Source organism: Rhinolophus hipposideros (genome assembly GCF_964194185.1).
Source record: "Rhinolophus hipposideros genome assembly, chromosome: 22".
In the NCBI taxonomy this organism is placed as follows: Eukaryota; Metazoa; Chordata; class Mammalia; order Chiroptera; family Rhinolophidae; genus Rhinolophus; species Rhinolophus hipposideros.
The window spans coordinates 43976894-44003009 of record NC_138068.1 but is presented as its reverse complement, the minus strand read 5'-3'; the positions used below and the strand labels follow the sequence as shown (position 1 = coordinate 44003009).

The 26116-nt window shown below is 39.4% G+C and overlaps 1 protein-coding gene across 1 annotated transcript in view; it reads left to right on the top strand.

The window, feature by feature from the left end:
- The window catches only part of NAPB (NSF attachment protein beta), a 39523-nt gene that overhangs the window by 5680 nt on the left and 7727 nt on the right, over positions 1 to 26116 (top strand). Inside the window, exons 2-7 of the mRNA XM_081033247.1 lie at positions 5746 to 5825; positions 10991 to 11107; positions 13068 to 13114; positions 13265 to 13342; positions 17884 to 17939; positions 18112 to 18196. Coding sequence (XP_080889373.1) covers positions 5746 to 5825; positions 10991 to 11107; positions 13068 to 13114; positions 13265 to 13342; positions 17884 to 17939; positions 18112 to 18196 — 463 coding nt within the window. The remainder of the gene's footprint in view (positions 1 to 5745; positions 5826 to 10990; positions 11108 to 13067; positions 13115 to 13264; positions 13343 to 17883; positions 17940 to 18111; positions 18197 to 26116) is intronic.

Here is a 26116-nt window from a genome sequence, read left to right as displayed (position 1 = left end):
AATATTGCTCAGCCATATTCCATGAAGGGAATGGGTTCTTTCCATCAGTGGCAGCATGGATGGACCTGGAGGGTATTGTGCTGAGTGGAGTATGTCAGGCAATGAAAGACAGATGCAATGTGATTTTGTTGTATGTGGAATCTAAAGAACAAGATAAACTAACAAAACAGAAACAGACTCATAGATACAGAACATTGTGATGGTTGCCAGATGTGAGCAGTGTTGGGATGGTGCGTGAAAAGAGGGAAGGGATTAAGAAGTATAAATTGGTTGTTACAAAGTAGTTATGGGCATGTAGAGTATAGCATAAGGATTATAGTCAATAATATTGTAATAACTACCTATAGTGTGAGATGGTTACTAGATTCATCAGGGTGATAGATGGGAGGGAGGTTGAGGGCCAGGATGAAAAAGGTGAAGGGATTAAGAAGTAGAAACTGGTAGTTACAAAACAATCAGAGGGATGTAAAGTGAAGCATAAGGAATATAGTCAATAATATGCTAATAACTATGTATAGTGCCAGGTGAGTACTAGACTAGTCAGGGGATTCATTTCTTAAATTATATAAATGTGTAACCATATGCTGTACACCTGAAATTAATATAAATTAATGTTGAATGTCAACTGTAACTGAAAAAATAAAATGGGAGGAAATGGTGAAGGGCAATAGGTGGGTGGTGAAGGGCAATAGGTGGGTGGTCCAAATTTCCAGGTTTAAAACAAATAAGTCATGGGAATGTAATGTACAGCAGAGGGAATATAGTCAATAATATTGTGGTATCGTGGTACAGTGTCAGATGGTTGCTGGACTTATGGTGATCACTTCTTTAGGTATGTAAATGTTGAGTAACTTGTACGAAGTCTGACAATTAAGTTCGCAAACTTGTTGCAACAATGTTGCTATCTTTTCTGATATCAGAGGGATTATTCATTATGAATTTGTACCAACTGGACAAACGGTTAACCAAGTTTACTATTTGGAAGTGCTGAAAAGGCTGTGTGAATAAGTTAGACAACCTGAACTTTTCACCAATGACTCATGGCTCTTGCATCACGACAATGCACCAGCTCACATGACACTGTCTGTGAGGGAGTTTTTAGCCAGTAAACAAGTAACTGTATTGGAACACCCTCCCCACTCACCTGATCTGGCTCCAAGTGACTCTTTAACCGAAAATAAAGGAAACATTGAAAGGAGACATTTTGATGACATTCAGGACATCAAGGGTAATATGACGACAGCCCCGATGGCCATTCCAGAAAAAGATTTCCAGAATTGCTTTGAAGGGTGGACTAGGTGCTGGCATCAGTGCATAGCTTCCCAAGGGGAGGACTTCGAAGGTGAGCATAGTGATATTCAGTAATGAAGTATGTAGCACTTTTTCTAGGGTGACCTTGCGAACTTAATTGTCAGACCTTGTACATGTTCTGTTAAACTTCATTTCAGGAAATTATGCTTAAATGTAGATACCTTTGTCATACAGCCCTCAAATGTCTCAGATTGTTTCGTGTGTCTGAGAATCTAGGATGATTTTTTTCTTTTTTTGGTTGGTTGATTATTTGTTTGTTTTGTGTTTTTTTAATTAAAATTTATTGGGGTGACAGTGGTTAGTAAAATTACACAGGTTTCAACTGTTCAATTCTGTAATACATCATCTGGACATCACATTGTGTGTTCACCATCCAGAGTCAGTTCTCATTCCATCACTATATGTTTGACACCGTTTACTTAAAGTGAAAATTTCTCAGAAAATTGAGTCCCAAGTCCAAGGCAGAATACTGAGACCATATTTGTCAGTAGAGGCATGTTCCCCTGCTCAGCATCTGTCTGCTGCTCTGGTGGGATTTCTCTGAGGCTTAGGAGGAATGGTCTGTTCCATCCTGGAAGCATGCAGCTAATAAATGACAGCATTTATTTGTAGGTAGTTTGACTCCAGAGCCTCCATCCTTGTTGCTACACATCCTATTAATGGTGTGTGAAGAAACAGAGGATCTCAATCTAGTGGTTTCTGGTATTTGGTGTAAAAATTCAAGTTAGCATTCTGAAAGTATCTTCCTGGGGTTTCTGTGTCTCCCCTCCTATAGATATCGCTACTTCTTGCACCATGTGAAAAAAGTTTGAGTTTTTATAAATACATTAAACCCAGAAATAAAATAAGTTTGAAAAGGGTTATGTAGGCAAACTCCAAATTTCTAGAAGCTATGATTACAGAAATGAAATATCAGATGAAAATAAATTGCTTGTGGAGGGTAAAATATATCAGAGAATAAATAGTTCTATATTATTGGCTTGTTAAAGTATAGTAAGAAATATATATTTGTTCTTCATCCTGGGTTTCTGGCACACAACTCAGAAAACCCTCGTGTGAAAACCTAAGTGATGAGGGTGAGAGAAATGCATCTTCTGTTATGTATGCCTGTTTCAAGCATACCTGACTATATGTTAACAAGGTGACTCTTGGTAGGTCCCTAGGTGGCTACAGGGTGTGGCAGGTTGTTAGAGGAACCAACCATGTGATAGGAGAGTTAGAAGTTTCAGTCCCACCTCCAACCTCCAGGGAGGGGAAACAGGCTAGGGATTAAATTAATCACCTATAGCCAATATTTTAATAAATCATGTTTGTGTAATGAACCTCCATAAAAACTAAATGGCAGGGTTCAGAGAGTTTGCAGGTTGGTGAACACATAGAGGGGCGGGAGGTAGCACCCCCAGAGACGAAGTAGAAGCTCTGTGAACGGTCTTCCCCCGGCCTTGCCAATATGTATTATCTCTTCCATTTATCTATTCTTTAGTTATGTCCTATATAATAAACTGGTGATAGTAAGTAAAGTGTTTCCCTGAGTTCTGTGAGCCATTCTAGCAAATAATTGAATTTAAGAGTTATGGGAACCCCTGATTTATACTCAAGTTAGACAGAGATGCTAGTGCCCTGGGGACATAGTACTTGCACTTGGTGTCTGAAGTGTTTGTGTGGGGGGCAGTGTTGTGGGACTGAGCCTTTAATCTGTGGGGTCTGTACTAACTCTGGGTAGTGTCAGAATTTTAAATTGTAGGACACCCAACTGGTGGCCACAGAAAATTGGAGAACTGCTTGGTGTGGAAAACCCACCACACATTTGGTATCAGAAGTGTTGTGAGTAGAGAAACAGTGTTTCTTTTAATGGTAGAGGTATTTTAAGCAGAGTTTGAATTTTTTTACTCCTTTTCTGGAGGCTTTCTATATTTGCTTGTTGTTTTGAGGGACACATGGGGAAGCTTTGTTTTTTAAAGTCATGTAGATAGTTTCTTTCATCAAGACACAGAGGAATCAGCATTATTATTGAGGCCTGTGTGCCAGGGCCTGTGCTGGTCACTTTCCCCAGACAATGAGTCCAGTGGCTAAAGCGATGTTGCTCATAAGTAATGTGAAGGAGCTACCCTGGTTGGTGGGGTTTTCCTCAGAGGGGTCCTGGGCACTACTAAAAATGATCCTGTTGTCAGTGCTTTGACGTAGTGTGATATCCCTTCAGGGTATTCTGAAGGTACAGCTGAATTGTGTCTTAGTTTTGCTTTCACCTCATCACAGCATTGTCATTGTCTTTTAGTAATAGGTCTAATCTAGTAGTTTGTGATTTTAGAAGCAGTTTTATTGCTACCTCAGTTGTTGTCACCTTTTCTTTTGGGTGCATTTCATGATGTGTGTGCCATTAGTCTCCGTGGATTCTACTTTAATGTCTCCATCTTCCCACCCACTGTTTTAAAATAGTGTGTACTATAGTGGCCAGTGTTTCACAGTGCTCCAAAATATTCTTTAAGTTGGGTGATAATATTGATTTTAAAAATAAAACAACCAGATATTTTACCAGCAAAATTGGTTTATTTGGGAATAGAGAATTTCAATTCGGGACAAGCAGGCTATGGCAACTATAGGCCAATCTGGAGAACAAAAGGAGAGGAGCTTGCTTTTATTAGGTTTCAGAAGGAAACTGGGGAGGGTTGTTTTGAACAAAAATTCACGAGAGAGGAAGAAAAGTTGGAGGTTTTGGTGGTTTCTCATTGGCTGCAAGCAGTGGTTAGTGCGTTGTTCCTGGGGCAGGGACGGATCTTCCACCTTTTTCTTAAAAGCAGGAAACTCAATTCCCATGTGATTAATGTCCTCCCTTCTCAAAATAATTCTTTCTTTTCCTGCTGTTTATTCAGGCTGTGATGAATGGTAGGTGGCTGAGATGTTCCTCCCTCAGAGGGCTTACCAAGTCCATTTGAAATGAGGTTTTCTTTATTTTCACAAGGAAAAACCAAGACTTTATATTATTCAAGGATTAATTGGTTTTTAGAAGATAAATAACTTGTCTGCGTGTAGATGTCATCTGAGCTCTTTGAAATAATGGGCTATAATCTTTTTGACCTGATTTTGTCCACAGGCATCTAAATGGGAATAAATAGGATGGGGTAGTAAAGAGAAGCAGACTTCCACGCTGCTCTCAGGACACAGCTGCGCTACACTGGCATCTGGTGAGGCTGACCAAAGATTCCTCAGTGGAACATGGGGGGTGAGGGTGGACACTCAGAGTTTTTCCAGACCTGAAAGTTTAATTTCCCTCAGCATTCTGATCTTCTGTGGGCAGGAGCTTTCTTTCCTTAGTGTTTTCTGGCACACACTGATCTCGATGTCTATAAAGTGTAAGCCATACCTGGGCCTACCAGCCCCACTACTCTGGGACTGTATTGACACCGAGCTGCTTGCCTCCAAGCTGGCGTTTGAGGCCTGTCTGAGTTCCTGGCACATGTGTATGCCCTCACTCGTGTTCAGATCATGACCACTCTCATCAGCCTTGACCTCTCCTGTGTCTTAGTCTTTATGCCCATACTTCACTCTCAGTTACTCATTATGTGTACCATACAGTTAGAGTCAGCTATGTCGTGGTTTTCCTCTGTGTTTATAATACACATAGACAAGATAGAGAGACACCTTTAATAATGGGGCCTTCGCTTAGTGAGAACAAGCTTGAATTTGAAAACTGGTGGAAGTTACAGAGGATTATTTTGGCTTTTATGTAAGAAGACATTTCTGAGTAGCTAAAGCTGTCCCTCAATGGAATCAGCTGCCTGGTAAAGAACTTTCGAGACTGTATGTTCTGGAAGCAGCAGTGGATGTTGTAAAATGTATTTCTACACTGGGTGAGCAGCTGGACCATAAGGCTCCTTCCACTCTGGGGAAGGGATTGTTCCTTGCCAGAGCTGACAGATAATACAGATCCTTCCAATTTTAATCTTTGAAAAATGTACTTCTCCTATATATCACGTTGTGTGTTCACCACCCAGAGTCATGTAGGTGATGTATTACAGAATTGTGCACCTGAAATCTATGTAACTTTACTAATAATTGTCACCCCAATAAACTTTTAAAATAAAGAAAAAGGTACTTCTAATTTCTCAGACTGACACAAACTTTAGTTTTCATGCATAGGAAGGACTCTGGTTAAGGGTGAAGCCTCTGGGGTTAGCCAGATCTGTATTTGAATCTCAGTTCTGTGGCATCCTTGCTGTGTGACCTTGGGTTAATTACTTTATTGTTGTATGCCTTAGTTTCCTCGAATTAAAAACAGGAATAAAAGTGTCCTCTTTGAGCAGCTGTTAAGATTCTATACTGCTTGTCTGGCACATAATACATGCTCATTAAATATTTATTATTTGAGGGAGGGATTATTAGGGACATGGATGGTTGTTATAGTAAAACTTAATCTCATTTTTACATTTTTCTTAGAGGAAACACAAGAATAGAAGAGGCTTGTGAAATGTATAACAGAGCTGCAAATATGTTCAAGATGGCTAAAAATTGGAGTGGTATGTATACAGTTTTTGTTTGCTTTTCCAGCAGATAATTTTAAAATCATTTTGAAGGAGGAAATGACTGTCTACTGTCCCCATAGAGAATAAGACTCTTGGCCCAGAGACAGGTGTCAGCACTGAATAAGTGATGTGGCCACTGTGCACTGGGATTAAGGGACCTTGATTTAGTGAACGAAGTTGAAATCCTGACATAAACTTTAAACATAAGGAACAGGTCTGTTTTAGTTTCTATAGACCACTTCATATAATAGGCAAAAAGTTATTAAAAAGAGTTAAAATTACTTGCAATTAATAAGAGTAATTTTTGCTTCTTACTAATGTGCTCAAGTAAATCCATTGCCATAAAGAATGAAAGTTGTAAAACTCAATGAAAACAAGTAGGATAAATAGAAATGCCTGCTTTTCTTTACCTAAAATTGGTTGAGAACTCCTCACCATTCTTTACTCTGAGAACAGCTCTTTAATAACTGATCGTGGTTCCATTGAGAAATGGGATAGTAGGGATGTTATTTATATAAACCCAGCATTGTCATTTTTTAAAGTAATGCTTTCTACCCAGTGAAATTACACATAACAAGATCAATAGAATTATTATTTTCATTGGTCTGAGAGGGGATGTCTCTTTCTACTACTGATTTGAGAAACAAATTCATCCCCACCTCTAGAAAAAGCGCTTGTCGTGGCTCAGTGGTAGAGTATTTCAAATGGAGATGGCCTTCAACCAGAGCAGGGACATGGTCTCTGGCCCTGCCTCTCACCATCTACGTGACCTACAACAGGTTCCTTGCCCTCTACAAGGCTGTTTGCTCATTTGCTTTTGCTCTCCCCGCCCCAGCTTTATTGAGATATAATTGACACAAAACATTGTATAAGTTTAAGGTGTATAATTAAGGTGTTGATTTACCTATTTGCTTATTTAAGGCCAGCTCTTTAAAATCATTTCAATGATGGAAATGCTATTGAACTAGATGAATCTGAAAGGTCCTTTCTGGCTCTAAAATTTTTTTATAGGTTTAGTTTTAGGTGAAAAGGATATGTTATGTTTTCAAAATGTACTTGTGTCTAAATTATAATGTACTGCAAAAAAAATGGAGAAGAGTATTACCTCAGCATTCACATCTTTTGTTTTGCTCATGTCCTATAATCATAGATGAAAAGTGATCTTATCTTAAAAGACCACTTAAATTTATTTTATCTGGTGACCAGATGTTCTAACCTTAAGGAAATTCCATTTCAGAGAGGTCATTAATATCAATATAACTAATGAGGCTTTGCATATAGCCCACCACCTCAGTCATTTCTTGCCTGCTCTAGCTTCTGCATTTTTCCTTCTCTGTTTTAATGAACCTCCAAAGTAATCCTGTTAAAACATAAGTCAACTTATGTCATTTCAAATAAGAGCTAAAGTCCTTAACAGTGATCTTTGAGGACCTACCTGATCTTTGACCCTGTTCTGTTCCTGTCCCTGACCTCATCTCCTACCCACTCCCCTCATTTGCCCGGCTCCCTGCTCAGAGCCTTTCTGGCGATCTTTTCCCCAAAATAGAGTGTGGCTGATTCTCTTCCCTTTGGGTCCTTCAAATGTTATCTTCTTAGTGAGATCTTCCCTGACCACCCCTTTTAAAGATAGCAATCTTCTTTTTCCTGGAAATCCCCTTCCCTTTTCTCAAACCATAGAAGGCCAGGATTTTTCTCTGTTTGATCGCTGCTATATCTGCAGAGCCCAGACTGGTGCTTGTAACACAGTAGATGGTCAGGACATTCATGTAATATATGAATAAATATTACATTCTGTGAGATTATTTTTATGTTGCAATGGTGGTAATCATAACATCACTGCATCTCTTTATAGTTTAAAAAGTTTAAAAATCAATTTATTTTATGCTCAGCTTTTGAGAGATCATCTTGGCAGATATTAGACCAATTTTACAGGTAAGGACGTTTAGCTAGTGAAGTTGTGTGACTAGTTTAATATATGCTCCTTTAAAGACACTTTTATGTTTGAAGAAATCGAGTTGGCATTTATTAGCAGTGATTGGAATAAGTGCTCAGAGCGAAAAAGTCAGCCAGCAGCTAGTTTTGGAATTTGGGAGCATGAAATTGCAAAATAAAAGCACTTAATATTATCTGGGGAAATGGAGGTAGCCTGAGAGAGCCTGGATGTTATGGTATTACACTCAATGAGGAAAGGATGTACCATGATTTGTTCTGGAACAGTCAGTGTAGGTTAGCTATCAAAAATGAAATTACTGGTAGAAGAGGAAAGATGTAGGTTGTAAAGAAAATGATGACGTTTAGACATCCCAAACTACTGGTATTGGTGGTACAGTAGATTTGCCTATAATAATGATAATGGCCAACACGTGTAACTGGAGCCAGGCTGTTCTAAGCACTTCAACTTGGGAGATCCAAGTTATTACACTCTTCTAATGCAGAGCCCATCAAAGCTGCCATTTAGCTGGTACATTCCTGAACTGACACTTAGAAGTTGACTGCTGCCCCAAGTACCCCTGGTGCCTGTGCACCTACCCTTGCAGCAGCTTTGGCCCCTCCTCTGGGACCCCCAACCTCATGATTTACCAACAAAAGGGTTGAAGCCTGGTGAGCAGGGGTTCTGTTCCATGTCAGCGGTTAAAAATTTTAAAACTTGCCAGGGCCCTCTTTTTATCTTGCATAGAGCAAGAATTGAACCTGGGCAGGCTGGCTTGGGAGTTTGTACTGCCTCTTTTCCCTCAGGTGAAAGTCCAGAAACTTGAGTGGGAGTTATGATTCTTTTTACCTCAAGAAAAGGGGTCATGACTAGGAACGGCAGGCAAAGCTTTAATGGAATTGAATGTTTTATCTCTTAAAAAGAAATTTAAAGTAAATATCTAATACCAGCAGTGAGTATCTGACACGATATTCTGTACTGTTCTGAATGTTTTTGAAAAAATTGTTTTTCATACCAAAAAGTTTTATGATATTCTTAATTGTGCTTTTTTTAGTGAAACAAATTCTTTCCCCTCCATTCCTGTCAGCACTGACATCCCTATTCCAGACCTTCCTGAGCTGTGTCTCCAGAGGTCTTTGTACTCCCTAGTCTATGGTGCTTATTGTTTTGAGGCACTGCCATGGTGCTTTCTCTTTCACTGTAAACCTCGTGATGAAGTAGATTCATCCTTGTCCGGATTCTTCATGTTAACATTTAAAGCCTTGATTGCCACTGCCCCTGCACTTTCATTCCTCCTCCTGCAGGCAGCATGGGCTTGTCATTGGCCTAGTTCCAGCCCCTTCTTGCCTTCAAGCATTGTTCCTTGTTTGTGTGACTCCTCTGCTAGAGATTCTTTTTTTGCTGTTCCAGAATCCGTGGTCCTTGATCCAAAACGTTTTCTGAAAAAAAATCACTGCATCAACCTTTCATGTTGCTGTGTCCCAGTGGAGACCTCGGCAGTGTCCTGTGATTCTGTACAGAAGTGTACGAGTTTTCAGACTGAGATATAGACAGATTAAACCTCATACAAATTTCAGTCAGATTTTGTCATAAACTTAAGAAAAAATTTTGAATTTCGAAATTGTAAGCCTGATTTTCACTCTCTGAGAAACTTATTTTGTCCACAAAGCCTTCATTAGCAGTTTTTTTCAACAATCACAGCTAAGTCCATGGACAGTGTAAGATAGAAAGTTGAGCAAATAAATATCCTTGACCTCAGTGTTGTATTTTGTCTTTGGATACCCCAGACAGTGTATAAGCCAGAACTAGTGCCAGTGATTGGCCTACGAGGCGTCAGTGGCAGAGACAAGGGAGCTCCGGTGCGCTTGCTGGTTTGACAAGTTCACAGCTTGCGGAATAAAGGGGCACCTCCCGTGGCTGCCAGGGTAGTGGTTTGTGATAGCTGAGCCAGGAGATCAAGGGTGTCCCCCTGATTCTCCGCCAGAGTCTCTAACTCTGGAGTTACGGGATAGTGCACTTCTTAGGGTGTACTTCAGAGAGTGTGAGACTGACCATTAGCTGTGAGACTGTCCCCAGCACTACTAAAGTTGGGGGTCACGGACCCAGCCCATGGAATTCCCCGTGCCCCACAGGTGTCCCCCGGTACATCCACTTACCAACTGGCTAGACCACTGGAGGTGCCTTGTGGAAAGTGAACGTGAAGGAGGAGTGGGAGGGTCTAACACTCTTCAGTGAGAGGCTCCTGAGGGAGAGGGGAGGAAATAGAGGGGAACTCCTGGAGAGGCGGAGGTAGAGTTGAACTCCTGAGTTTGACAAAACCAAATGTTTTGTCTTTGGATACCCCTGGTTGTTTGCAGAATATAAAAGAATTCACAAGACTCAAAAGGAATGAAAGTTAGAGGGTTATTCCAGAAGAAAGGCTGTGGTAGAGAATCTGGGAGCAGAGTCTTGGGTAGACAACTGCCCCTAACTTCAGGTTAGCTTTTTCTTATATAGGACATTTGACATATAAACTGAGGTCATTTGATTGACATATGTTGGTTATGTAACTAGTTTCTTTCTGTGCATGTTCTTACCCAGAATGCACACAGAAAAATCCATGGGGGGAGCCAAGCCATAATGTTCATTTTATTTTAATTGTATTATAATGAGCCTGGAGTTCAAACAACAGGCAGCTTCCAGCAGTTTATGCAGGCCAGCCATTAAAACTTGATCACTCTGGTTAGGGTCTTATCTCCTCTTTCTGTGGGTATTTGGACAGCTTAATTTATCTCTAGGCGATGAGCTGGGTGGTTCCTGGGGAGGGGATGCAGGCCTGGGCAGTCCCCCTTTGAGCTTACTTTTATTAACTCTTCTTCCGCTTCATCATGTTTACCTTTCTTTAAACATTAGTGGCTTGACTCAGCCCATCAATGTTTAGTATACACTGGGGAATGGAATTGAATGACCTGGGACTAGGCTGTTGCTTTTGAATGGAGGCTTGTTGCCCAGAGGCCACTTGGGAGGTCACCTGTGGCTGAGAGAACCTTTTTTTGCTGTTTGACTTGATTCTGGTTATTTTTATATACACATAAGATTCACTTTATCACATTTACATGCGCTTCTGACTGGAATGCTTCTTTTCAGTGGAATGGAACTTTCTAGATGTAAGTCTAGCACTAAGGGCTTAGGCCGTTCTGTGGGGATACTTGTTCCTCTGTGGTTAATTGTGGTAATTTATCTTCCTCAGCTGCAGGAAATGCATTTTGTCAGGCAGCCAAGCTCCATATGCAGCTTCAGAGCAAACACGATTCTGCTACCAGCTTTGTGGATGCTGGGAATGCTTACAAAAAGGCAGACCCTCAAGGTAAGACACGTCTCTGTTTGGGACAGCAGGACTAATGTTGGTGACATTTTTCACAGGTTGCACTACTGGACCTTTTGACTCCTGGTAAAAATAAATTTTTGTACTTTAGAATAATAGATATTTTGGTAATTAGGAATTTTTTTCTAATCATTTGGAGCTTTAATGAAGAAAAAATATGTTAGGTTTATCCTGGCTGTTTAATTAGTCAACAGTATTTTCTTAAACTCCATTCATATGGCGTTTTGGAGAATTTTTTGGAAATTAGCTTTAATTTTATTTAAGGCTTCTTATATCCTAATTTTACGAATATGTATACAGAAGGTGCCAAAAAAATGTATACACTTCTTAGAAAGGAAAAAAACTGTATTAAAATCGTACAACTCAATGTATACCGATAACAAAAGGTGAATACAAGTCATGTGTATATATTTTTTGGCACCCCTGGTATTGCTTAATAACGGAAACTCCAGCGTTTCTTCATTCTTAAATACCTAGTGTATTTTAAGATCCAGTTAATGGAGATTATGATATCCAGTGGTTAAAAACAACTTATTCACACAGTATTCATCTGACTTTTTAAAGTATTTGTCAAAGTTCTTGTTATGAGGAAAGAATGAACTTGGGTATTTGAAGTGGTAAAATTTTACGAATGTTATTTCTTTTTTAGTTAAAAGAGTGCACACTTAGCAATTAAAAGCATTAATTTCTTCCCTCCCACACATGCAACTGGTAGTGATGGAGTCTCCTTTTTTTCTTTTAGCAGTCCATTTTAACATAGAAATCCAAATTTTATGACTATGTCATACAAAAATAAGATATCTTTAAGGGCTTTTGTATAGAGATTAATCAGTTTATTTCAAAAGTGAAAAACTTAACACAGCGTAAATGAGCAGTAAGATGAGAATGGTAAAATTATAATGCAGCAGCATTTTAGAATATGATGCAGGCATTACATTCCCTGGTTTCAGAGAATTTTCAGTGACCTGGTAAATGTTCACATGGTGATTAAAGAACCACATGAGAATTGAGATCTCAAATTCATAAAACAGATACACAGAGGAATGCATCTATAAAACACTGGAAGGGAAACATACCAAATACTAAAGAGTGGGTCTGAGTATGATTATAGGTAGCTTATTTTTCTCTTTTTATTTTTCTGTGTTTTTAAAGTTTTAACATTTCTTATATACAGTATAGGAGGAAATTGCTTTTAAATAATTTTTGTTTATCCACTTTCTAATTCTTAAGCCAGGCCTTTTTACTCTGCTGCCTCTTTTAAACCTAAAGTACTAAACGTGGAACTGTCAAACACATGCCAGAATTACGAACACTACCATTTTGTGACAGGATATGTGCTGGCTCACTGTTTTAGAAAATTAATACACTTTTTTTAGCACTGTCATTTATTAGATATTTTTCCTTTTATGTATATGTTAGTGCACTAAAAGTTAGCATCTTTAACATTGTACAAAATGTTGACTTTGCTTAAGAGTTGTCCCAACAGGGATTTCAGTGCTTTTGATTTTGGCTACATGAGTCTATTGAAGTCATCCTTCATGTGAAGTGGTCTTCCAAAATTTATATATATATACATGATATCACTGAAAACTACATTTACATTTGTGTTTTAGCAGATATAGTTGTTCAATACTGATGACAACCCCCGTTTGTCTTCTTTCCCCTGAATGGAGTCCTCACTGTCAGGTTAAGGGTAACTGAGCCAATACCAACCACTCCAGCTCCAGTTCCCTAAGTTGCACTGTAGCTGCTGTGGACAGAGCATGCTGGGGAGTCTTGACTTGGTGTGATTTGTGTTTGCTTCTCACTAACTAATTTGCCCACCCTCTGCCCCAAATGGGATCGCCTTAACATTCTAGTAGCAGCCAGGAAGATAGACTCACCTGAACCCTCTTTGACTGAATGGATTTTTCATTGTTTTTCTTAAATGCCTACGCTTCAGAGGCTATCAACTGCTTAAATGCAGCTATCGACATTTACACAGACATGGTAAGACATTGCCTTGCTCGAGTGGCTGTGGGGTGGACTCCTTGAGATGGCTTAGAGGCGTATTTTTTTTTTTTTTATATTCTTGTTCCCAAACTGATTGGCATTAAAATAGGTAGAACATGAATGTGACTGTTTTTTGTTTTCTCCCAGGGAAGGTTTACAATCGCAGCCAAGCACCACATAACCATTGCTGAGATTTATGAAACTGAACTTGTAGACATTGAGAAGGTAAGCAATGGATTCACTTACGTCATAAACTTGGTGTGAAGCAGATAGTTGACTCCAGGAACCCTCTACTCTTCCAGCGGATTTGAGGGAGATAGTGATCATACATGGCTTCATATGGAGGTTTTAGGGGCTTGGCAGCTAAGAGTAGATGGGCTGTTTTCCTGGAGTGAGTGACTGAGACGAAAGCTAGTTAAGATTTACTTGCTATTTCTGTTCTGTGTGATTCACGTCAGCAGAATCTTCATCTCTTTCGCTGAGGCCTCTGTGGCCCTGTGAAGGAAGCTTAAGTACTCTGGGCGTTTGCACACCTTTATCTTCAGGCCTTTACCCTGGGGAAGAAGGGAGGTGAATACCAACTTGGCCACATATGTGCGTCACTCAAGTCTGGCTTTCTAAACTGTGGTTTATATAGGAATATCTAGGAAATATTGTGGTTTGGGTTCTAGACCACTGCAATAAGGGCAATATTGCAATAAAGTGAGTCACAAATGTTTTGCTTCCCCAGTGCACATAAAAGCTATGTTTATACTATACAGCACGTCCTAGAATAATACCGTTTGTTCAACATCGTTTTGTTGTACATTGATGAGATATTGTAGGAACTTAACTCTCGTGTATATCAATTGGCCTATGGTAAAATTGGTCTAGTTATGTCGTTTCACTCAATGTGGCAGTACCTACTGACATTGTTAAGTGAGGACTTACTGTAGTCTATTGAGTGTGCAACAGCATTATATCTATAAAAACAATGTATTATACATACCTTACTTAAAGAAACATTTTATTGCTAAAATATGCTAACCATCATCTGAGCCTTCAGTGAGTTGTAATCTTTTTGCTGGTGTGGGTGTTGCTTTGATGTTGATGAAAATGCAGTACTAACCAAACACAATAAAACGATGCCTCTAGTAGTAGAAGGAAAAACAGGCAGGAGGAAACACTTAAGCATCTACTGTTTTCCACGCTTTGTCTTTGGTGGCATGCTGTGAAGTTTACCACGTTTCAGCTTTATAACACCACGGCCCCTTTACGAGTGTGGAAATTAAGACTCAAAACAGTTACACTGCCTAAGATCACTCAGGTTGGAACCAGTGGAGCTGATGCAAAGCTGGCTCTAGTAGTGAGCTTTGTCCTGTCTCCTGTTGTCTTCTCAGTCAGGGGATTGCCAGCAGGGCTGGAGTGTATTTTGGTGAGAGGAAAACATATTTGCCAGACTTCAGAGGCTGACTCAACTGAGACTGAAGACAAATGTTATGTAAAACTGTCCTCCTCAGTACTGTGGAAGACAACAGGTGTGAACCAGAAAGAGAAATGATAGTGGAGGAGATTATCGCTAATTAGTCAGACTAATGAACACTAAGCGTGCTCTAAGAGATTACAGTTGCAGCCTATCTGAATGGTCATGGTACTCCCTGTACCATGCGACATCGGACACTTGTCATTCTTCCTCTCCTTTGTTTTATTTCTTTCCTTGGCTTTTGGAACATGGCACCCATCTGGTTCTCTGGCCACCTCACTGAGCACTCTCTTTCTGACTCCTTAACTGGTTCCTTCTCTTCTCCTCACCCTCTAGTGTGGGGTGCCCCAGAGTTGGGTGCTTGTCTTCTCTCAATCCTCACTTGCTTTCTTGGTACCTCTCTCTGCACTCACTCAGCATCACAACTTTAAGTATCGTCTGTATCCCAGATGATACTTGCACATCTGTCTGCAGCCCAGACCTCTCTCTGAGCTTCAGATTCCTACCATGTTTCACCGAAAATAAGACCTAACTAGAAAATAAGCCCTAGCATGATTTTTCATGTCAGGATTTATTATTCTGTGTGTTGTGGTTATTGGTGGCTGTGTTCTACTTTTCATTTTTTATTATTGTCCTTGGAACTGTAAGATACAGCAGGCCAATTTCTCTTGTGTAGGGTCTGTAAGTATTAGGTTAAACCAAATTGTTGATATTCGTTTTGTTTTGTTTTTTTTAAAAAAACCTCCAAAACAGCAGTTACATGTGATTCAACCCAACCCTATTCATTGAGTTCAAGATATTGGCAGTAGTTTAATAAGGGACCTTCATTTGAAATACAGTTTGCATTCATTCACTTAGCATTTATTTATTGAGCACCTGCTGTACTGTGTTTTCCAAAAAATAAGACCTAGCCGGACCATCAGGTTTAATGTATCTTTTAGAGCAAAGATTAATATAAGACCCGGTCTGATTTTACTATAAGACTTGGCCTTATGTAATATGATATGATATGATATATGATATGATATGAGATACCAGGTAAAATATAATACTGGGTCTTATATTAATTTTTGCTCCAAAAGACGCATTAGAACTGATGGTCCAGCTAGGTCTTATTTTGGGGGAAATGATAGACATTATGCTAGGCTCGGGGACATATGGTGAGAAAAACCGTCGTGAGAGCTGCCTTCACAGAGCTTGTTTTAGTGGGACATGTGCATTCATCCAATAATCCCGCATGTGTGTGTATGTGACAGCTCTGACATGTGCTCCAAAGGAATACATTCCACTAGATGTTTTCTGGATATGTCTACATATTTATAAAAAGAGGACTATAGTGCACCTGTTCTTTTATGGCCTTACTATTGCATGAAGGACTTTCCATATTGAACTTTCTATCCGTTACTTTGAATTAATATATGGGCACAGTAGCCCATTCATTATATTTAACCACTTAAATTGTTTCCAGTTTTTTTCCTATTGTAAATAATGCTAAGAAAAGTTTTTGAAGGAGGGGCATATTAGTTTGGGTAGGCTAAATAGCTGAAATAAATAGACCCAAAACATAATCATTCAAACATAGAAGTATCTGTTTTTCACAAAACTGTCCAGTTTTGTCACAAAACTGCAGTCTGTACAAGGCTAATGTTGGCCCTGTTCCCTTGCAGCCTGTGGCGTCAGAGGTGGCTCTGCATTCTTGGACATCACCATTACCATCTGCAAGAAGGGGGAACAAAGGCTTTATGGGCCAGAATGTTTGCTCCCAGTCAGCTCCCTGTGCCTATAACCACACCAAAGTGGTTTCCTAACACAGTTCCCTAGCCTGTTATGTTTTATTTGTTGTGTTTTTGTCCCTGGGTCTTTCTCTTAGCTCATTGTGAGGGCTGCCTTCAACCAGTTGAACTGATTGATGGACATCAACTGTAATCGGATTTTCTCATAAGACTAGCTCCGCTTTTAGGCATACTCGAAAACCTTGAAATTTGAGGCAAAGGTCTACAAACCCACCAAGTATTTAGGTATGCCTGCAAGCTAAGAATGTTTTTCACATTCATTAATCATTGGGAGGGAAAAGCATTCATGACACATAAAAATTACATGCGATTGAAATTTCACTGTCCATAAATAAAGTTTATTTTGCATATAGCCATGCTCATTCACGTATGCATCATCTATGGCTGCTTTTGTGCTGTCGCAGGAGAGCTATGTAATTGCAACAGACTGTATAATTCACAAAGCCTAAAATATTTCTCTGGCCTGTGACAGAATATTTGCCAGGCCTGTAATTTAAAATGTTCAGACTTACCTCTTGTCGTTAGGGGTATAGAAACCATTGGCCTTTCCTATTATACAAGGCCCTGCCTCTGGCCTTTGTTCCCTTTCATAATTGCCTACAAACCAGCTAATTCTTTCCAGAGTTCTTTTTGCTTATAAAACTTTACTGAAAACACAGTACACACTATCCTCTGGCTCTTTCCATGGACCTTCTTCGCATCGTTTCCAACTCCAGTAGGCATGTGTTGGCCTTCTGAGTTATCACATGCTTGATTTCACTAAATCTTATGCAACAGCAGGACAACGGCTTGTAGCTTTCCAGCCTGCAACCTCTGTTTCCTTTCCACTTGACTGTTAATTCAGCACCACACGTTTTAGATTAAAAACAACACCCTTATTAAAGATGAAACTTAATGGTATTAGTGAGGATAGCCTATACTGCTGTAACAAGCCATAAATCTAAAACGTAATAGGGCTTCATATGTCTCTAGAATAACACTGCAATGTACTGTTCTGGGTTCAACAGTGGTGGGGACATGGGAGTTGAGGTACACATTCTTCCCTAACTGTAATTATTTAGGAACCAGGTTGACCAAGTTCTGCCATCTTCACCTTGTGGCTTCCAGTGTTACTTTAGACTTGGACATTGCCCTTCTAGCTATTGAGAAAGGGAGAAGGCCTAGAGAATGATGCAAAGTCACACGTATGGACTAAGTCTGGAAGTAGTTCACAGCATATCTGTTTCTATTCCATCGGAAAAAATAGGTTTCATGGCTACCCCAACTGCAATGCAGGCTAGGAAAATGGTGTAGCTGGTTATTTGCCATGGGGGAAGCGTAATGTAAAGCAAGCATTCTGCCACGAGGTTTCTAGTAGTGCTTGCAGTTTTGTGTTCCCTAAATCAAGTAGGCCAAATTATGAAAAGTTTGCTGTTGGGGTAGGTTTCTTTAGAAGAAAAATACCTATGCAAATGTTTTTAAATGCAATCCTTCAAACAAGTAGTTTGAATAAAATATGTGTGTATTTTCAGGCTATTGCACATTATGAACAATCGGCTGATTATTACAAAGGAGAAGAATCCAACAGGCATGTATTGTTTTTCTTAATATAATTAAATGGATTTTGTTAAGTGTGATAAAAGACAAATATTCACTATACACTATGAGTGTATTGGACTGTACTAAATGAAGGTGTACTGGGATATCTTTTTAGTTTTCTATCAGTTTTTTACTTGCTCTTCTCTGGTTCTTGATTACAGTTCAGCTAACAAGTGTCTGCTGAAGGTGGCAGCATATGCCGCCCAACTTGAACAGTACCAGAAAGCCATCGAGATCTATGAGCAGGTGAGACTACTGCTAAGCTCAACTTCCAGTAGAAGTTACTCTGACTCTTATTATTTATTTATGTTTTAAAAGTTTTTATTGGGGAAGGGGAATAGGACTTTATTGGGGAACAGTGTGTACTTCCAGGACTTTTTCCAAGTCAAGTTGTTGTCCTTTCAGTCTTAGTTGTGGAGGGCGCAGCTCAGCTCCAGGTCCAGTTGCCGTTTCTAGTTGCAGGGGGCACAGCCCACCATCCCTTGCGGGAGTCGAACTGGGAACCTTGTGGTTGAGAGGACTACTCCAACCAACTGAGCTCTACAGGAGCTCAGCTGCAGCTCAGCTTAAGGTGCCGTGTTCAATCTTAGTTGCAGGGGGCGCTGCCCACCATCCCTTGTGGGAGTTGAACTGGCAACTCTGTGGTTGAGAGCCCACTGGCCCATGTGGGAATCGAACCGGCAGCCTTCGGTGTTAGGAGCATGGAGTTCCAACCACCTGAGCCACTGGGCCGGCCCTCTAAAACATTTTTATCATCCCCAAAAGAAACCCTATTCTCCCTTCCTCCAATTCCCTGGAAACCACCATCTGTTGTCTGTCTGAATGGATTTGCTTATTCAAGGCCTTTACTGTACGTGGAATCATACACTATGTGGCCTTTTGTGACTGGCTTTTGTCACTTAGCAAACTCGTAATTTTTCCAAGGTTCATTTACGTTGTAGCATGTATTGATACTTCATTCATTTCCATAACAAATTAGTATTCCACAGTTTGATTATCTGTTTTTCAATTGGTGGACGTTTAGGTTGTTTTTATTAATACTTTGGGGCTGTTATGAATAATACTGCTGTGAACATTTGTGTTCAAGTTTTTGTGGGGGTATGTTCGCAGTTCTCTTGGTTATATACCTAGGGTTTGGACTGCAGGGTCATGTGGCATGTCCATTTTTAACTTTTTGAGGAACTACCAAATTGTTCCACAATGGCCACCTATTATGCCATCCCAACAGCAATGTATGAGTTCCAGTTTCTCCACATCCTCACCAATACTTGTTTTCTTTCTTTCTTTATTTCATTTATTGTTTTAATAATAACCACCCTAATGAGTGTGAAGTAGTATCTTGTTGTGTCTTTTATTTTTATTTCCCTAATGATTAGTGATATTGAGTATCTTTTCATGTGTTTATTGGCCATTCATATATCTTCTTGGAGAAATGTCTATTCAGTTTCTTTGCCCAATTTTGAATTAGGTTGTTTGGTTTTTGATAATGAGTTTTTGTCCCGACCCGCGGGACACTACACGAGGGACCCCAAGCACCTAGAAGGGAGGAAAATGGGAGACACAAAGACCGGAGACAAGACAGGAGTTCTGATCAAGTCTCTCTTTATTGCAGCTCAATCATGGGTTATATACATTCTTTTGCTGGGTGGAGGGGCATTAACATAAGAAGGGTTGCCGCAGGCTAGTGGTCATAAGCCATCCGGACACCCCCTACAGAATGTGGGTGTTACCCAAGTAACTTCCTCTATCTCATGCTTCTCAGTTATGTGATGGTGCCTTACAGGCACCCGCCCTCTACAAGTTTTAGAAGTTCTTTCTGTTTTCTGAATATTAATCCCTTATCAGATAAGTGATTTGCAAATATTTTCTCCCATTCTGTGGGTTGCCTTTTTACTCTGTTGCTGGTGTCCTTTGATGCACAAAGTTTTAAATTTTGATTGAGTCCAGTTTTTCTTCTTTCTTTTTTTTGCCTATGTTTTCCATGTCATATCCAAGAAAATGCTAAACTTCAGGTCATGAAATTGTTCCCCTGTTTTGGTCTAAGAGTTTTATAGTTTAAGCTCATAGATTGATGTCTTTAATTCATCTTGAGTTAATTTTTGTGTCAGTGAAGGGTTCAACTGTATTCTTTGGCCTGCGGATTTCCAGTGTTCCCACCACTATTTGTGGAATACACTGTCCTTTAGCCATTGAATGGTCTTGGCACCATGCTGAAAATTATGCCAAGGTTTGTTTCTGGGCTATATTCTATTCCATTGGTCTGTATGTATTTTTTATTTTTAGGTTTTTATTAAAAATATATAACCAACATACATTATATCAGTTTCAGATATACACCATAGTTCTTCAGCATTTATACACCTAAGGAAGTGATCACCATAAGGCCAGCAAACATCTGGCACCGTACTATTCTATCACAATATTATTACTATATTCCATCTATCCTATATGTTACATGCCCATGACTTACTTGTTTTATATCTGGAAATTTGAATGTCTTATTCCCTTTCACCTCACCCCCCAACAAGCTTTTTAAATTTTTCAATTATAGTTAGCATTCAGTATTATTTTATATTAATTTCAGGTGTACAGCATAATGGTTAGATACTTGTATAACTTAAGAAGTGATCCCCCTGACTAGTCTATTACTCACCTGGCACTATACATCACTATTACCATATTATTGACTATTTTCCCTATGCTTTACTTTAGATCACCATGATTATTTTGTAACTACCAATTTGTACTTCTTAAACCCTTTACCCTTTTCGCCCAATCTCCCAACTCCCCTCCTGTCTATCACCCCAATAAACCTAGTATCCATCTGACATCATACATAGATATTACAATATTATTGACTATATTCCTGTGCTATATCCTGCATCCCTGGAACTACTTTGTAACAACCAATTTGTACTTCTTAACCCCTTCCTGTCTTTCACCCACCCCGTCAAACCCCCTCCCATCTGGCAACTATCAAAATATTCTCTGTATCTATGAGTGTGTTTCTGTTTTGTTTGTTTGTTTATTTTGTTCTGTAGATTCCACATATAGTAAGTGAAATCACATTGCATCTGTCTTTCATTGTCTGACATAGTCCACTCAGCACAATACCCTCGAGGTCCATTCATGCAACCGCAAATGGCAAGAACCCATTCCCTTCCATGGCTGAGCAATATTCCATTGTATCTATGTACCACCAACAGTGGACACCCAGGCTTCCTTCAATCTTGGCTATTGTAAATAATGCTGCAATGAACATATGAACATATGGATGCAAATGTCCCTTTGGAGTAGTGTTTTGGGTTTCTTTAAATAAATAATCATAAGTGGTTATGGATAAATAATCACAATCAGCTCTAATGTGTCTTTTGGAGCAAAAATTATTTAAGACCCGGTATTATATTACATTATATTATATTATATTATATTATATTATATTATATTATATTATATTATATTATAAGACTTGGTCCTATATATGACTGGGTCTTATATTAATTTTTGCTCCAAAAGATGCATTAGAGCTGATTGTCCGGCTAGGTCTTATTTTTGGGGAAACATGGTAGATCCTTGCTTTTCATCACTTTGAATATTTTCTGCCAATCCCTTCTGGCTTGCAAAGTTTCTGTTGAGAAATCAGCTGACAATCTTACGGGAGTTCCCTTATAAGTTACTAGTTGCCTTTCGGTTGCTGCCTTTAGGATTCTCTCTTTGTCTTTAACATTTGCCATTTTAATTATAATGTGTCTTGCTGTGGGCCTTTTTGGGTTCATCTTGTTTGGGGCTTTCTGTGCTTCCTGAGCTTGTATGTCTATTTCTTTGGATAGGCTAGGAAAGTTTTCAGTCATTTCTTCAAATAGTTTCTCAATCCTTGTTTTCTTTCTTCTGGTACTCCTAAGATGTAAATATTGTTACACTTGATTGTCCTAGAGGTCTCTTAAACTGTCCTTATTTTTTCTGGATTCTTTTTTTTCTTTCGCTGTTCTGATTGGGTGTTTTCTGCTATCTTGTCTTCCAAATTGCTGATTTAATCCTCTGCTTCATCTAGTCTGCTGGTGATTCCTTCTAGTCCATCTTCATTTCAGTTATTGTAGTCTTCACTTCTGACTGGTTCTTTTTTGTGGTTTCTGTCTTTTTTTATACTTGCTGTCTTCTTGTTGAAATTTCACTAAGTTTCTTGAGCATCTTTATAACCATTGTTTTGAACTCTATATTTGGTAGGTTGCTTGCCTCCATTTTGTTTAGTTCTTTTTCTGGAGTCTTCTCTTGTTCTTTCATTTGGGATGTATTTCTTTGTTTTCTCACTTTGGCTGCCTCTCTCTGTTTGTTTCTCTGCATTAGGTATGGCTGCTACGTTTCCCAGTCTTACCGAGTGGCCCTATATAGTAGGGATCCTATGTGGCCCAGTAGCACAGTCTCTTTGGTCACCTGCACTGAGTACTCCAGGAGTGTCCCTTGTGTGCGCCCTCCTGTTATATTTAAGCCTTGATTGCTAATGGCATGTCAGTAGGTGGGGTTGACCCTCAAGCTGACCACATGATGGCGTTTGGCCACATCCACAGCTTACGGGTTGCTGTGTGGGAAGCTTACCACACAGAGTGGGATTCCCCTCAGTGGGCTCTGGTGCCAACTGAGACCTCCCTGTGGGTGTGCCACTTGTGGGTCTAACTGGGTGGCACTCTGCTGTGGTCTGAAGCCAACCTTCAAGTATGTTTTTTCTGGGGCTCTTGGGAGGGGCTCTAGTGCAGGCCCAGGTTAGCCATGCTTGTGACCAGTCGGGGAGTACCTGGTAGGAGCTACAAAGCGATCCACAGTTGGTTGCTGCCTGTGCTGGCCCTGGAGGCACGTAGAGGAGGGTACGCTGTGAACCGAGGATAGCTTCTACCAGTACCAGGTCTGAGGTAGCTTCGCAAAAACCCAGGACGCACAGAGGCCTGCTGTTGTTTGCTGGCTCCCGTAAGGTTCAGCTGCTGATAGAGCCTTGTGCTGTGTGGAATCGTGGGGCGGGGTCTCAGTGAGTCATCAGGGTGGAGCAAGTGGAGCTCACCAAACCAATTCAGATTCAGATTTGGCCATGGGCGTGGGGGAGAGCTTAACACAGGAAATATGGCTCCAGCCATATTTCCACCCAGACAGTTGGAATCCCCACTGTTTTTCACAGCCAAACTTTGTAGAGGCTCATCTTCCCGGCACTAGTACTCTGGTCTGGGGAGGCTGGTGTGGGGATGGAGTCTCTTACTTCTCCATTGGGAACCTTTGTGGCCAACATATCCCTTTCAATTTCCATCCTCCACATGGAGGTTTGGGGTTGACTTATTTTGAATCTCTGCCCCTTTTACCAGTCTCAACATGGCTTCTTCTTTATATCCTTAGTTGTAAAACTTCTGTTCAGCTAGACTTCACATTGGTTGATCATTCTGTAATTTAGTTGTAATTTTGATGTATTCACAGGATGAGGCAAGCACAGTGTGTATCTACTCTGCCATCTTGGATCTCTCGTGTATGTCTGTCTTTATGCCAGTATAACACGGTTTGATTACTGTAACCTTGTAGTAAGTTTTGAAATTGGAAATTGTGAGTCCTCCAACTTTGTTCTTTTTCAAGATTGTTTTGGCTATTTGCAGTTCCTTTACATTTCTATATGAATTTTAGGATCCACTATTCAATTTTTACTAAGAAACCAGCTGGGATTTTGACGGGGGTTGCATTGAATCTGTAGACCAATTTAGAAAGCATTTTCAACTTAACAACATTAAGTCTTACAACCTGTGAACACAGGGTGTCTTTCCATTTATTTAGATCTTTAATTTTGTTCAACAATGTTGTATAGTTTTCAGTGTACAAGTCTTTCACTTTTTTGGTTAAATATACTCCTAAGTATTTTTTTCTTTTTGATGCTAGTGTAAATGGAATTGTTTTCTTAATTTCCTTTTCAGATTGTTAATTGCTAGTTTTATATACTGCAACCTTGCTGTACTTGTTTTGTGGATTCCTTAGGAATATCTATGCACTCAATTAATCCTTTACTGTATAGTCATGGTGTGTAATCTATCTTCGTGTAGAATTAACCCCTGGTCATTCGCAGAATGTAAAAGAATTTACGAGACTCTACAAGAGTAAACAAGATTTATTGAAAGTTGAGGGAGAGTTCTGTTTGGAACTGGCAGAAGTTTTGCCAGGGCAGTCTGAGAGATAGAGCTGTGGAAACAGAAGGGTAAGAGAGATACTGGCAGGAGTTTAGCCAGCACAGAGTCCTATGGGGTACAGCTGCACTGATGAGAAGAAGCACTGGGGTTTTATTTTTATTTTTCCATGCAGGTTGTAGGGTGCTTGTCAGCTTGCCATTACAATTATCGTCTTCTGGGAACTGTTCTGTTCCCACCTATGATGGGTGTTTGTTAGTTTGCAGGGTGTTGCTGTTGTGACTGGGAACTGTTCTGGTCTCACCTACGATGAGTGTAAGGTGCTTGTTGGCCTGCAGGTGCAGTGCTAGCCAGGGAATTCATGTCTAGCTTGTTCCTGTTAGCTCACAAGTTCACCCCTCTTAACTCTTTGCCTGTCCCACGCTGCCAGCTCACAAGCCCACTCCTGTTAACTCTTTACTTGTCCTATCATAATCCTGTTTGTAAGGTGTCGGAATTAGTTTGCTAGTATTTTGTTGAGGGTTTTGCATCTATTATAAGGGATATTGATTTTTAATTTTCCTTTCTTGTGATGTCTTTGGTTTTGGTAGCAAGGTAATACTGGCCTCATAGAGTGATTGGGAAATCTCTAGTTATAATTGTGGATTTGTCTGTCTCTCCTTTTACATCTATTAGTCTGTTCACATATTTTGCAGCTCTGTTGTTTGATTCATACATATTTAGGATTGCTATGCCTTCTTGGTGGATTAAGCCTTTTATCATTACTATATAATGTCACTCTGGTAATTTTCTTTGCTCTGAAGTCTACTTTGATAAAAATGTAGCTTCTCCTGCTTTTTTTTTGATCAATGTTTATATAATATATTGTTGTGCATCTTTTTTCTTTCAATCTACCTGTACTGTGATAATTGAAGTTTCTTGCTTTTTAATTCTCTTTGCCAATCTGTCTTTTAATTGACATATTTAGACCACCCTTATAGTAATTTTTGATATATTAGGGCTTATGTTTGTGATTTTATTTTTTGTTTTCTGTTTATGCTATTTTTCATTTCACTGTTTTTTGGTTTTTTTTTTTCTGCTTTCCAGTGGGTAACTTATCTCTAGTGTTTTTGAGTATATCTCTTTGAATGGCTTTTTTTTAGTGAATGCTCTGGGAATTACATTTATATAACTTATCATAGGCTAATAATGTCATCATTTTATCAGTTCCAGTGAACTATAGAAGTCTTACCATACTTTCTGTCTTTATCCTCCCCATTCAATATTCCGTGTTCCCCCTAAATAATATAAGACCTGGTCTTATTTTACTATAAGACCGGGTATAATATAATATAATACTGGGTCTTATATTAATTTTTGCTCCAAAAGGTACATTAGAGCTGATTGTCCGGCTAGGTCTTATTTTCGGGTAAACACGGTGTAATTTTCTTTACATACTTTTAGGACCTTATCAGTCAATGTTATAATTTTTGCTCTAACCATCAAACGTAATTTGGAAAACTCAAGAGAAAAACTCGTTCACCTATATTTTGTTTGCTGTGTTCTTTCTTCCTTATATTCTGAGATTCCTTCTTTTATTGTTTACTTTCTATTTAGAGAATATCCTTTTGCCATTCTTTCAAAGTAGGTCTACTGACAACATATTTTCTTTGTTTTCCTTCATCTGGGGATGTTTTGATTTCCTTTTCATTCCTGAAGCATATTTTCTGTGGGTATGTAATTCTTGGTTGACAGGTTTTTTTGTTTTGTTTCATTTTTTTGTTTTTTTTTTTTTAGTACTTGAAAAATGAGCCACTAATGGCCTCCTTGTTTTTTGATGAGAAGTCAGCTGTCATTCAAGTTGGTTTTCCCCCGTAAGTAAGGAGTTGTTTTTCTCTGGCTGCTTTCAGTCTTTTTTTTAATTATTTTGTCTTCAGTTTACAGTAGTTTATGTGGATCAGAATGGAGATCTTTGCTTTGATCCTGTTTGGATTTCGCTAAGCTTCACGAATCCATAGGTTTATGTTTCTTGCCAGATTGG